General features: G+C 44.6%; 1 protein-coding gene across 4 annotated transcripts in view; it reads left to right on the top strand.

Annotated features, from left to right (window-relative positions):
* The window catches only part of LOC110489684 (high affinity cAMP-specific 3',5'-cyclic phosphodiesterase 7A), a 28,435-nt gene that overhangs the window by 5,379 nt on the left and 8,932 nt on the right, over positions 1–14,124 (top strand). For 2 of the 4 annotated variants that reach the window (XM_036943860.1, XM_036943859.1), the window contains 3 exons: positions 11,028–11,088; positions 12,773–12,805; positions 13,274–13,363. In XM_036943860.1, coding sequence (XP_036799755.1) covers positions 11,028–11,088; positions 12,773–12,805; positions 13,274–13,363 — 184 coding nt within the window. The remainder of the gene's footprint in view (positions 1–11,027; positions 11,089–12,772; positions 12,806–13,273; positions 13,364–14,124) is intronic. The other 2 variants (XM_036943862.1, XM_036943861.1) reach the window with 2 other exon arrangements.

Raw genomic sequence — 14,124 nt, 5'->3', positions numbered from 1 at the left:
GAACCAGAAGCACAAGCATTTCGCTACACTCACATTAACATCTGCTAACCATGTGTATGTGACAAATACAATGTGATTTGAAGGGGTGCTAAAAACACCAACATGGACAAGTTAATAAAAAGCCCTTTGGCCGTCTATTACCAGTAATGGCTAAATCACAGACGCTGTTAGCTATATGCAACGAGTGGAAATAAACAAATGTATTGCAAATCCAGCACACAGTTACAGTGGTGCAAAAAAGTATTCGGTCAGCCACCAATTGTGCAAGTTCTCCCACTTAAAAAGATGAGAGAGGCCTGTAATTTATCATAGGTACACTTCAACTATGACAGACAAAATGAGAAAAAAAACCCCAGAAAATCACATTGTAGGATTTTTAATGAATTTATTTGCAAATTATGGTGGAAAATAAGTATTTGGTCAATAACAAAAGTTTATCTCAATACTTTGCCAACAAAGGGTATATAACAATGACAGAGGTCAAACGTTTTCTGTAAGTCTTCACAAGGTTTTCACACACTGTTGCTGGTATTTTGGCCCATTCCTCCATTCAGATCTCCTCTAGAGCAGTGATGTTTTGGGGCTGTTGCTGGGCAACACTGACTTTCAACTCCCTCCAAAGATTTTCTATGGAGTTGAGATCTGGAGACTGGCTAGGCCACTCCAGGAACTTGAAATGCTTCTTACGAAGCCACTCCTTCGTTGCCCGGGCGGTGTGTTTGGGATCATTGTCATGCTGAAAGACCAGCCACGTTTCATCTTCAATGCCCTTACTGATGGAAGGAGGTTTTCACTCAAAATCTCACGATACATGGCCCCATTCTTTCCTTTACACGGATCAGTCGTCCTGGTCCCTTTGCAGAAAAACAGCCCCAAAGCATGATGTTTCCACCCCCATACTTCACAGTAGGTATGGTGTTCTTTGGCTGCAACTCAGCATTCTTTGTCCTCCAAACACGACAAGTTGAGTTTTTACCAAAAAGTTATATTTTGGTTTCATCTGACTATATGACATTCTCCCAATCTTCTTCTGGATCATCCAAATGCTCTCTAGCAAACTTCAGACGGGCCAGGACATATACTGGCTTAAGCAGGGGGACACGTCTGGCACTGCAGGATTTGAGTCCCTGGCGGCGTAGTGTGTTACTGATGGGAGGCTTTGTTACTTTGGTTCCAGCTCTCTGCAGGTCATTCACTAGGTCCCCCCTGTGTGGTTCTGGGATTTTTGCTCACCATTCTTGTGATCATTTTGACCCCACGGGGTGAGATCTTGCGTGGAGCCCCAGATCGAGGGAGATTATCAGTGGTCTTGTATGTCTTCCATTTCCTAATAATTGCTCCCACAGTTGATTTCTTCAAACCAAGCTGCTTACCTATTGCAGATTCAGTCTTCCCAGCCTGGTGCAGGTCTACAATTTTGTTCCTGGTGTCCTTTGACGGCTCTTTGGTCTTGGCCATAGTGGAGTTTGGAGTGTGACTGTTTGAGGTTGTGGACAGGTGTCTTTTATACTGATAACAAGTTCAAACAGGTGCCATTAATACAGGTAACGAGTGGAGGACAGAGGAGCCTCTTAAAGAAGTTGTTACAGGTCTGTGAGAGCCAGAAATCTTGACCAAATACTTATTTTCCACCATAATTTGCAAATAAATTCATTAAAAATCCCTCAGTTTGTCTGTCATAGTTGAAGTGTACCTATGATGAAAATTACAGGCCTCATCTTTTTAAGTGGGAGAACTTGCACAATTGGTGGCTGACTAAATACTTTTTTGCCCCACTGTATACAAGCATAGCTAGTAGCTACTGAATGTCATTTTACGTGAAAAGCGAACAAAAGTTGTGACGCATGCTTTTCTGAATGAAGAGCAGCAGGTGTACACGGAGCATAGGGGGGAAAGCATTTTGCTACACTACAAGCGTTTCACTACACCAGCAATAACATCTGCTAAGTATGTGACCAATAAAATTTGATTTGAAGGGGGGGGGGGGGGGGGGGGGGGGGGGGGGGGGGGGGGGGGGGGGGGGGGGGGGGTGGCAACTGAACAGAACTCATTCAGAGCACTTGGACTTCTGGCAGAAAGCCATTTTATAGGATATCTGATAGCAAACATCTAGTAGTGAAATGCATACAAGTTTAGGGGGGGGGGGTTGGGGAGAGAGATCATTGCAAATATTATGTTAGCTGTTCACCAGTCTTATGGCTTGGGGGTAGAAGCTGTTAAGGAGCCTTTTGGACCTAGACTTGGTGCTCCAGTACCGCTTGCCGTGTCTATGACTTGAGGGGGCCAAGTCATAAACACGGCAGGTCAAGTTTGGACACACCTACTCATTCAAGGGTTTAGCTTTATTTTTACTATTTTCTACATTGTAGAATAATAGTGAAGACATCAACTATGACATAACACATGGAATCATGTAGCAACCAAAAAGTGTTGAACCAATCAAAATATATTTGAGATTCTTCAAGTTAGCCACCCTTTGCCTTGACAGCTTTGCACACTCTTGGCATTCTCTCAACCAGCTTCACCTGGAATGCTTTTCCAACAGTCTTGAAGGAGTTCCCACATATGCTGAGCACTTGTTGGTTGCTTTTCCTTCACTCTGCAGTCTGACTCATCCCAAACCATTTCAATTGTGTTGAGTTTGCGTGATTGTGGAGGCCAGGTCATCTGATGCAGGACTCATTACTCTCCTTATTGGTCAAATAACCCTTATACAGCCTGGAGGTGTGTTGGGTCATTGTCCTGTTGAAAAACAAATAATAGTTCCACTAAGCGCAAACCAGATGGGATGGCAATTGCTGCAGAATGCTGCGGTAGCCATGCTGGTTAAGTGTGCCTTGAATTCTAAATGAATTACTGACCATGTCACCAGCAAAGCACCATCCCACCACCTCCTTCATGGTGGGGAACCACATGTAACAGTATAACTTTAGACCATCCCCTCGCGTGACCCAGGGACCCTCTGCACACATCAACAACAGTCACCCACGAAGCATCGTTACCCATCGCTCCACAAAAGCCGCGGCCCTTGCAGAGCAAGGGGAACCACTGCGTCAAGGTCTCAGAGCAAGTGACGTCACCGATTGAAACGCTATTTAGCGTGCACCACCGCTAACTAAGCTAGCCGTTTCACATCCGTTACACAAACACACATGCGGTGATCATCCGTTCACCTACTCTGCGTCTCACAGACACGGTGGTTAGAACCAATAATCTCAATTTCCACCGGTTTAATGTTAATTGCTCATGTTTCTTGGCCCAAGCAAGTCTTATTGGTGTCCTTTTAGTAGTGGTTTCTTTGCAGAAATTTGACCATGAAGGCCTGATTCACGCAGTCTCCTCTGAACAGTTGATGTGACTTGAACTCTGCAATTTCTGAGGCTGGTAACTCTAATGAATTTATCATCTGCAGCAGAGGTAACTCTGGGTCTTCCTTTCCTGTGGTGGTCCTCCTGAGAGCCAGTTTCATCATAGAGCTTTATGGTTTTTGGCGACTGCACTTGTAGAAACTTTCAAAGTTCTTAATGTTCCGCACTGACTGACCTTCATGTCTTAAAGTAATGGACTGTTTTTAGTTTTTTCCCTCTTTGCTTATTTGAGCTGTTCTTGCCATAATATGGACTTAGCCCTATTTGGTAAAAGACCATCTTCTGTATACCACCCCTACCTTGTCACATCACAACTGATTGGCTTAAGAAGGAAAGACATTCCACAAATTAACTTTTAACAAGGCACACCTGTTAATTGAAATGCATTCCAGGTGACTACCTCATGAAGCTGGTTGAGAGAGAGCTTTGAACACGCTTGGCAGTCATCAAGGCAAAGGGTGACTACTTTGGAGAATCTCATAATTATTATTATATATATCTTTTTGGTTATGATTCCCTGTGTTATTTCATAGTTTTGTCTTCACCATTCTACAATGTAGAAAATTGTAAAAATAAAGAAACCCTCAAATGAGTAGGTGTGTCCAAACTTTTTACTGGTCCTGGATGTCAGGAAGCTTGACCCCAGTGACGTACTGGGCCGTACGCACTACCCTAGTCTCCTGAGGGTGGGAAAAGGTGTTGTCGTGCCCTCATGACTTTCTTGGTGTGTTTGGACTGTGATAGTTGATGTGGACACCAAGGAACTTAACTCTTGACTCGCTCCACTACAGCCCCGTCGATGCAAATGGGGGTGTGTTCGGCCCTCCCTTTTTCCTGTAGTCCTCAATTATCTCCTTTCTCTTGGTCATGTTGAGGGAGAGTTTGTAGTCCTGGCACCACACTGCCCTGTTGCTTTTTCCAAAAAATAACCATGTACATCTTAGGTAGGGCTGGACGATATTGGCAAAAGTATCATATCACTTTAAAAAATATATATTACGGTATTTTATGTATCTGAACAATACAATGAGTAGTGTGACCCATGGGTGACAACACATACATTCTAAGTGATTTCAATGGGTTATTGAAATTCAGCTCATGACAATAAATAGCTAGCCAGCTACTTAACCCTGTTGCCCAAAGCTAACGTTATAAGCAGCCAGCTAGCTTCATCTGGCTAGTGAGGCTCGACCAGACCGAGTTATGTTGTGAAGCTAGCCACAATAAGGATTGGGCACAATAGTGGAATTTGTGGTTTGCCTTCCAAATAAAAGTACCTATTTTTAAAAAATTTTTTTTTAAAGGTGATGCAGAAGGTTACAATTGGTGGAATCATGCCATATTTAGACTAGATCATGTTAAACAAGGTTGGAATGTGACACAATGAAATGGGGTATCAGTCTACTTGGTGACACCCACAGAACACCACTATGAAGAGTTTACGCAAATATTAGCGTTGTAGCTCTTATCGCGTGACTGTGAAATCCCCTCCCCAGTCAGCCTATTATTCATAATGCACTGTACAGCTTTACCTAAGGATTGGGGATCTATGAAATGGGATAACAGTCGACTCGATACCCAATATATTTTTTCCTAATGTCCTCTGCGTTATCAAACTCCGACATCCACACAGTGTTTTTCCTCAGGAATAGTGTAAAATACACAGGTTGACAAATGTGGCTCAATTCAGTTGTTTCAGAGTCCTGCAATAAGAGCTATGACACTAATGTTCTCGGTGTCACTGAGTAGATTGATACCTATGGATTGTGGATCAATGACATGGGGTAAGGCTGTATAGTGAAATGCATTTACCGTTCAAAAGTTTGGGGTCACTTAGAAATGTCCTTGTTTTTGAAAGAAAAACACTTTTTTTGTCCATTTTAAAATAACATCAAATTGATCACTTACAGTGTAGACATTGTAGCTGGAAATGGCTCATATTTAATAGAATATCTACATAGGCAAACAGGTCCATTATCAGCAACCATCACTCCTGTGTTCCAATGGCACGTTGTGTTAGCTAATCCAAGTTTATTATTTTAAAAGACTAATTGATCATTAGAAAAACATTTTGCAATTGTTAGCACAGCTGAAAACTGTTTCTCTGATTTAAAGAAGCAATGAAACTGGTCTTCTTTAGACTATTTGAGTATCTGGAGCATCAGCATTTGTGGGTTTGATTACAAGCTCTAAATGGCCAGAAACAAAGCACTTTCTCCTGAAACTCTTCAGTCTATTCTTGTTCTGAGAAATGAAGGCTATTCAATGTAAGAAACCAAAGATCTCGTACAACGCTGTGTACTACTCCCTTCACAGAACAGCACAAACTGTCTCTAACCAGAATAGAAAGAGGAGTGGGAGGCCCCGGTGCACTACTGAGCAAGAGGACAAGTACATTTAGTGTGTGGTTTGAGAAACTGGCAGCTTCATTAAATAGTACCCACAAAACACCAGTCTCAATGTGAACAGTGAAGAGGCGTCTCCAGGATGCTGGCCTTTTTATATGTTGGACCAAACCATAAATGCAAATGGCGAGTTGAAACTGCTTGTTGTCAGAGAGGAAGATCTCTTTTGTCATTGTTGTGAGTGGCAGGTGGAGAGGCTTGGTGTCCCTGTGCGAGTGGAAAGGTGCACCAAAGGAGCGAATGGGATGAGACTAAAAAGACAACCTCGATTCTTGGAACATCGTGCTAAAATATATTAATTCGATATCACCCAGCCCTAGCTATTACCCAGTGTTTTTATGCCGTCTGTGGGCTGTCCTCAGCTAGAACCCAGTGTTTTTACCACTGACAGCATGAGGAAGTCTAGTTTTATCGCTGGGGGTCATTTCAATGTGGAAGGACCAATGAGCACCAAAGTGAAGTTAATAGGAGCATATTAAATTGGGTGTCAAATTAAAGCCTAGAGTCCATGTTTGAGAGAGGAAGGCGTATACATGTTCTATCCTAAAAATGTGTAATAAGCGAAGGCTTTGATTTCTGATCAAACCGATGGCAAAGGGGTCTTAAAAGGTATTAGAATTACATCAAAACACAATGTTGAAGTAAAGACCCCTTCTAACTAATATCAACTTTTTGGGGGGGATTTCTATGAAACATTTCCTTGTGCTTTGAAGTTCCGTTACCAAAAACCCACATCTTTTAAGATATTTTCTCATTTCTCTCCCTCGTGAGGGAGAATAATGAAAGTTCACAGAACAAGGAAAGGTAGAGCTATCAATTAGTGTTTTTACTGATATCCATTTTGTTTATGAATTAAGTGAATAAAACAAATTCTGGTATAAAAAAAAAATGGGTAATACGCAACTTCTGCAATTGATTTGGCTACAATGGGAAATCATAGTAGTGAACCAAACTGTGGTTTGTGACAAGTTTGGACAGTACAGCTCAGAGTAGTGTACAGAGCACACAAGTTTGGACAGTACAGCTCAGAGTAGTGTACAGAGCACACAAGTTGCGTACACTAATGTGCTGTACTTTGTTGTCCAAACTTGTGAAACATAGACGACTATGATTGGTTCAGATTTGTTTCCGGTCCGGATGACCCAAATTTGGTAATGTTTGGGGGCAGAGTTCATTAAAACAATTAGCCAGTGTGGCGAATGATACCCAAATATGCAGAAGAGGATCTTGCATATTTATATATATATTTTTTTTGTGTACCTATTTAGGATACATCACGATGAAGCTAATGACATTCATGTCCATAATTCTGCATTTTTTGTGTAGTACAGATTAGGGACCCATGATTAAATTCAGTTAACGTGTGTACATCACTTCACTTACTCTTTCAATAACCAAAAGAGGTTTTTCAAAGTCAGTGTGTACGTCATAGCTGACACCGCATTATTTCTGCAAACATTGTTGAATCTTCATTTGGAACAGATATTTTAAGAGTTTCTGGAAAGCACGGACACAAAGATTTTACCGAAATTCTGTTACCAAATTTTGCATCTGCACAGCTCTTCCAGTAAATGTGTTTTTGTAAAATCGTCAGTGTAAATTGTTAAAAGTAGTCCTTGTTCATGAGTTGTATGGTTTTTGTTAATCTTTGAAATCGATGATTTTTGCTCGGCATACATCTGCTTAACACCACTTTAAAGGCCTGGAGCTGTTAGACTTGGCATCAATGATCATTCACAGGGTTCGCTCTGTAGAGCTGTCTGGTTGGGTTTAGATTTAGCTTCAAGTACACCTACAGTAGTGTCAACTAGGCTACACATGATCAAACCTGATGCTGAAAAAGTCTCTAGATGCGTTACACTTGAATTCCATCTAAAAACATTTTGTTTCACTTAAACTGTTCTCTCAGACAAGGTAGGTTTAGGACACACATTTTGTTTGTCGTTTACTTGTGTAAAACTGAACAAACTACAGACACTAACCTGATCTCTGTTTCACAGGCAGCCCTCCACACCTCTGATTCAGAGGGGTTGGGTTAAATGTGGAAGACTCAATTAAGTTGAATGCATTGTTGGGCAACTGACTAGGTATCCCCCTTTCCTTTCACATGGCCTGGGGTTGATGCCTCAGTCCAGTCTGACCTCTGACCTGTCTGACCGATCTTGGAGAAGTTGCCTGACCCTGCCTGAGGGGGACCTGGTAATCCTGCCAGTTGGCTGCTAACTGACACTGAAGTGATGAGTGACGGTACTGTCAGCCAAAGGGGGGTGTGTCTGTGTGTGTTTGTGATTGAAAAGGTTATATGCAGTAGTTTGGGGTCTTTCTGCTTATGGTTATGCCAGTCTGTTTATCCCCCGCCCACGCACACAGGGTGGATATTACTCCCGCTAAGCGCTGGTGCTGTGTGTGTGAACACAGCGGCGTGTTGACAGTAAAATACTGCACCACAAGCCTGTTTGCAAGCCGGTCAAATATTATCTTGGATTGGCCGTCGCCGTCATGGGAGCTTAGAATTAGAGGACACTTATGGTCAGAGGAAGATGGACACACCCAGAGAGAGAGGGTGTCTGTGACGACAGTTTGGTGGAGACGAACCCTGATCCTTATCTGGGTTTCTAAGTGGTTACAGACGTGTGTGTGTGAGATGGTGGTTGTTAAACTGGTTACCATAACTCTGGACTGTTTTTCAGATGTGATCAATCCCAATGGGACTAGGCCATAACAAGCTGCTTAGACATTTTGTTAATAATAATTCTGTCACCTTCAGTTGACACCCGTAAGCATCAATAAATTGCTGTTTTTAAAGGCCTCTCCACTGCATTGTGAGGAGAATATGGCTTCAAAGCGTTTTGTTTTTCATTCGAGAGTGGAGCCCAGAGGGGATGAGCGAGGGAGAAATAAACAGAGTGAGGGAATGAAAATGGGTAAAGTATCATGAATGCAAATGAGGCTAAGCCGATTGACGTCACGGGCCTGAGTGATGTGCCATCTGGGGACACCCTGGCTGGAGGGGAGGAGAGCCAAGGCAAGCTCAGCCCAGGGAGGGGGAGTCTTGTGGGGAAACTAGCTCTGGAGACACCACCCTCCCCTCTCTGGATCGTGTGTGTGTGGTGCAAGGGGAGGTGAGCCAAGACCGTGTACAGGCCTGAGCATCTGTCTGTGGGTGACAGCAGGTTGAGGATATCCCCTGGTTGGTTCCTCTGTTACTGCAACCTGCTGATTAGGGCCAGGCACCAGATATATCTCTCTCTTGCTCTCTAGTATTGTCCTAGGTCTATGTTTGTGTGCATTTTTGAAAACAGGTTTGACTTGGCTGTATGAATACCTATGTCTGTATGAATACTCATACCCCCCCTCTTGGCTGTATGAATACTCTTACCCCCCCCCCCCCCCCTCTTGGCTGTATGAATACTCTTACCCCCCCCCTCTTGGCTGTATGAATACTCTTACCCCCCCCCCCTCTTGGCTGTATGAATACTCTTACCCCCCCCCTCTTGGCTGTATGAATACTCTTACCCCCCCCCCCCCCCCCTCCTCTTGGCTGTATGAATACTCTTACCCCCCCCCCCCCTTGGCTGTATGAATACTCTTACCCCCCCCCTCTTGGCTGTATGAATACTCTTACCCCCCCCTCTTGGCTGTATGAATACTCTTACCCCCCCTCTTGGCTGTATGAATACTCTTACCCCCCCTCTTGGCTGTATGAATACTCTTACCCCCCCTCTTGGCTGTATGAATACTCTTACCCCCCCCCCTCTTGGCTGTATGAATACTCTTACCCCCCCCCCTCTTGGCTGTATGAATACTCTTACCCCCCCCTCTTGGCTGTATGAATACTCTTACCCCCCCCTCTTGGCTGTATGAATACTCTTACCCCCCCCCCCCCCCCCCCCTCTTGGCTGTATGAATACTCTTACCCCCCCCCCCCCCCCCCCCCCCCCTCTTGGCTGTATGAATACTCTTACCCCCCCTCTTGGCTGTATGAATACTCTTACCCCCCCCTCTTGGCTGTATGAATACTCTTACCCCCCCCCTCTTGGCTGTATGAATACTCTTACCCCCCCCTTGGCTGTATGAATACTCTTACCCCCCCCTCTTGGCTGTATGAATACTCTTACCCCCCCCCCCCCCCCCCCCCCTCTTGGCTGTATGAATACTCTTACCCCCCCCCCCCCCCCCCCCTCTTGGCTGTATGAATACTCTTACCCCCCCCCCCCCTCTTGGCTGTATGAATACTCTTACCCCCCCTCTTGGCTGTATGAATACTCTTACCCCCCCCCTCTTGGCTGTATGAATACTCTTACCCCCCCCTCTTGGCTGTATGAATACTCTTACCCCCCCCTTGGCTGTATGAATACTCTTACCCCCCCCTCTTGGCTGTATGAATACTCTTACCCCCCCCCTCTTGGCTGTATGAATACTCTTACCCCCCCCCCCCCCCCCCCCCTCTTGGCTGTATGAATACTCTTACCCCCCCTCTTGGCTGTATGAATACTCTTACCCCCCCCCCCCCCTTGGCTGTATGAATAATCTTACCCCCCCCCCCCCCTCTTGGCTCTATGAATACTTCCCCCCCCCCCCCCCTCCGTGTGTGTGTGGTAGTCTCGCTGCCACTCTCCCCCCCCTCTTTCTGTCTTGCGTGCTCGGTAAGCCTAGTGTCGTTGGGAGTGTTGTCTGCTGCTGTCCTAATCAGCAAGCAGCTTTGCTCTATCGTCACGGTAACAAGGAGCCTATTACTGGGGAAATGAGGTGTGATTAACTCTTAGGTTTTACCAGATGGACATCTCAACCCAGTCTGTCTGGAGCAGCATGTTCCCCCTACATGTAGTACAGAGCTTCCCACACCATATATCCCACCAGCTCTCTCACTACACGCTCCGTGCATATGTCATGTGTACACACGCGCTCGCACATGCTCCGTGCATATGTCATGTGTACACACGCGCTCGCACACGCTCCGTGCATATGTCATGTGTACACACACTCCGTGTGAGTGTTTTCTGCTGCTTACGCAGCATGCATGTTTCTCACACTGGCTGATAAATAGATGGAGAGTGTGTGTACCATTACAAAGATGACGCACCTTGTGGGCCTGTGTGAAAGTCTATCAGTTGAACCCAACCGTTCAGCAGCCTAACAGTCCTCAGAGGAATGAAATGGATGGTTGAACCTAGATGACTTTAGTAGACGGAAGGCCAGCACCACTCGTATTATTCAAGTGTTTAATCTTTTTTTTGTCTTTCCTCTCCTTCAGAGACGAGGGGCCATCTCGTATGACAGCTCAGATCAGACTGCTCTGTACATTCGTATGCTCGGTAAGTACTGCCCCCTGTCACATACAGTACACACCAACTAGCGTTATGCTAGTTACTGTGAGTACTGTCCCCACCCACACTCACTCAGCAGCACCACCAGCCATTTTGTTGTAGTACAACTAGCATTTCAATACTAGCAACTATAAGTACTGCTCACTGTCCCCACATTTACAATGAACAGGCATCAGGCCTCTAGATTGCACATCAAGGAAAGGGTTGAAATATTGTTGTTCTTGTCATATTACATAATAGCTTAAGTAACAACGTAAAAGGGATAAATACATTTTAGAAAGGGATAGAGGAATTCAGGCAGACAGAGATGGATGCAGAGTGACTCACTTGTCTGATCTCTTTGATAATCTCTCCATCACATAAGGTTTAAGTCATGTCTGAGTCCGTCCAGCCGTCCAGGCCAGCCGTTGGGCCACAGAATTAAGCCTCTGCTTTTTGAGCAGATTTACTGAGGCCGAGGTTTAATTCTGTGTTGTGCTGGGTACATAGGTCAGTGGAATGTTCTGGGTCCTCTGTGTGGATGCTAGGAGTCCACTCGATTTAGACCACTATGTCTGTGTGGTTGTTTGTAAGAGTCTGTCCTGTCTTGTTGGTTATGTATATATTATGTTGTCTGCACTGCCACGTAACATTTGGGGATAATAGTTTATTGAGTTGGATTTTGCCCTGCCTACCCAGCAGTCAGTCTAGCAGACCAGACCCTTATGCCTGTTCTGTTGTCATGGGAGATTATGTACATAGGGCCAGGAGTTTTCCAGGAAATACTCTGGGCCCTGTTTATAACCTACAACTGGCCAGGTCACTGACCTCACTTCCTGTCTGGAGGAACCTATGATGGTTTGTGCTGCAAATAGTTTGATTAACTATTTTCGGATACAATTTTGTTCGAATTAAACACCGATTACTGACATCTTCAGTAGTTCAATCATCTCAAGAAGACTATTTAAAGGACCATTTTAACTCAATGATGTAACAACAAGTTGCTGCTACTAGCGTTCCCCTGGTTATCTCTGGCTCTAGTATTAGGCCTACTTTGAGACCATGTGTTTTTGTAGAGTTGGTGCTACTAGCGTTCCCCTGGTTATCTCTGGCTCTAGTATTAGGCCTACTTTGAGACAATGTGTTTTTGTGGAGTTGGTGCTACTAGCGTGCCCTGGTTACCTCTGGCTCTAGTATTAGGCCTACTTTGAGACCATGTGTTTTTGTAGAGTTGGTGCTACTAGCGTTCCCCTGGTTATCTCTGGCTCTAGTATTAGGCCTACTTTGAGACAATGTGTTTTTGTGGAGGGTGGATATTAAAATGTATAATAAGAGGTGCTGCAACATCTCAGTTCAGGACATGTAGGCTATTTGCCAGGGCCTGTGATAAATTACTAGTCCAGTCTGTCATACAGTGGGTTTAAAAGCATTACAGCGTAGAGGTCAGTGCACATTGCAAATCAACTGTCTGACCCATATTCCCCTGACGTCAAGGCCCGCTGGCACATAGAATGGGAAAACGTGACTCTCCACATCTCATCACACATTTTAAACGTGCAGCTCACACACAGACACCGTGTGACTGCATGTATATCTGAGTTTGTGTACATCATGCATACCTTTTTGTATATTTAAATGAAATCTGTATGTGACCGTCCTTTAATGGTAATTCCCAGTTTTGCTATTTTGCTAGGGGCTTGTGTTATATTCAAACAGCTGTTCCCAAGTAAGTAAGCTGGTGGGAGTGAGACTGTACTGAATGACTGATCTGATGTACAAATCAGTGCTGAAGAGCTGCATTAGCCTGTCAGTCTGACTGTGCTGCTGAATGACTCATCTAGGAGACCAGTATTGACTGGGTTGCCTGGACCAGTGCCATAGTACCATAGCAATAGTCAGTGTTCGCCTCTGAGTATGAAGCACAAACCTGTCTACTGTACTCTACTGTAGGTTGCTCTGCTGCTCTGACTACTAATACTAGTGTTACTGTAGCCTTGCCTGGCATTGCATGCTCAGCTGTTCCTAGTTTCTTTAGTGGTCTACATGCTGCTGCCCTTTCTCCAAAGGGAGAGGAGGAGAGGGAGAGTGCATGTGTGTGAGTACAGCATGTTGGTGACCTGTGTGTGGGAGCGCTCTTTCTCAACTGTACGTTTCATGACTCTTGAGGACGTGTGTGCGTCTTGCTTCCCTCTAGGAGATGTTCGAGTGAGAAGTCAGGTAGGATTTGAACCAGAAGGAAGAGGTTCCTATCCGTACCTGTGCATTGACTTCCGGACCCTACACTGTGAGTATGAACCATGACGACAACAAAAAAAACATATTTCCTCACTGCGTAGTAGTTGTGGTGTGACTTTCCTCTAGTTACCCTCACTGATCAGTTAAGAGATAGCTGGTACCGGCATACAGCCCTACCCCTGCGGGTACTACCGGTCTTAAGTCGGTAGATCTGCTATACCTGACAGATGTTGGTGAATAATCTTATTTATTTCACACACTGATTAGTTGACATCATTGTCTTTTATGTAAATAAGTCAACCTGAATAATACTTATGTGACTGAGCAGGGTGGGGTACTGTTCTAGTTCAGGAAGTGGAGTGATATTTAATTTGGACAAAGTCTTGTAGAGAAAATACTGTGACATTCAGTTCATGAATTGAAAAGAAAGTTGTAATCTGACCGCCAACCCTGAATGTGAGTCCTGCTACGTTAGTGACTCACAGTCCAGTGGAGTTCTCTCTCTGACAGACGTTCCATGTGTTCACTTCCTGGTTTAAAAGTAAATGCCTTCCTCGGAATGCTGACATGCTTCCTGAGTTGTACCATGACTTTCCAGCCATGGTGTATGTGTCCACTGACGAAGCATGACTTGTGACGTGTGTGTGTGTGTGTGTGTGTGTGTGTGTGTGTCCAAGCAGTAGGCTAAGTGTAGGCAGTGTAAGTGTCCATCCTCAGGCAGTGGTGTTCATAGTTGACCAGTCTTGAATCCAGAGTGACCTCACAGGAATGTGTATGTACATCAATCATTTGTCCACTTCTTTCATTCTT

Source organism: Oncorhynchus mykiss, chromosome 15 (genome assembly GCF_013265735.2).
Source record: "Oncorhynchus mykiss isolate Arlee chromosome 15, USDA_OmykA_1.1, whole genome shotgun sequence".
Lineage (NCBI taxonomy): Eukaryota > Metazoa > Chordata > Actinopteri > Salmoniformes > Salmonidae > Oncorhynchus > Oncorhynchus mykiss.
The sequence above is the reverse complement of the archived record's forward strand: the minus strand, read 5'-3'. Positions and strand labels throughout refer to the sequence as shown.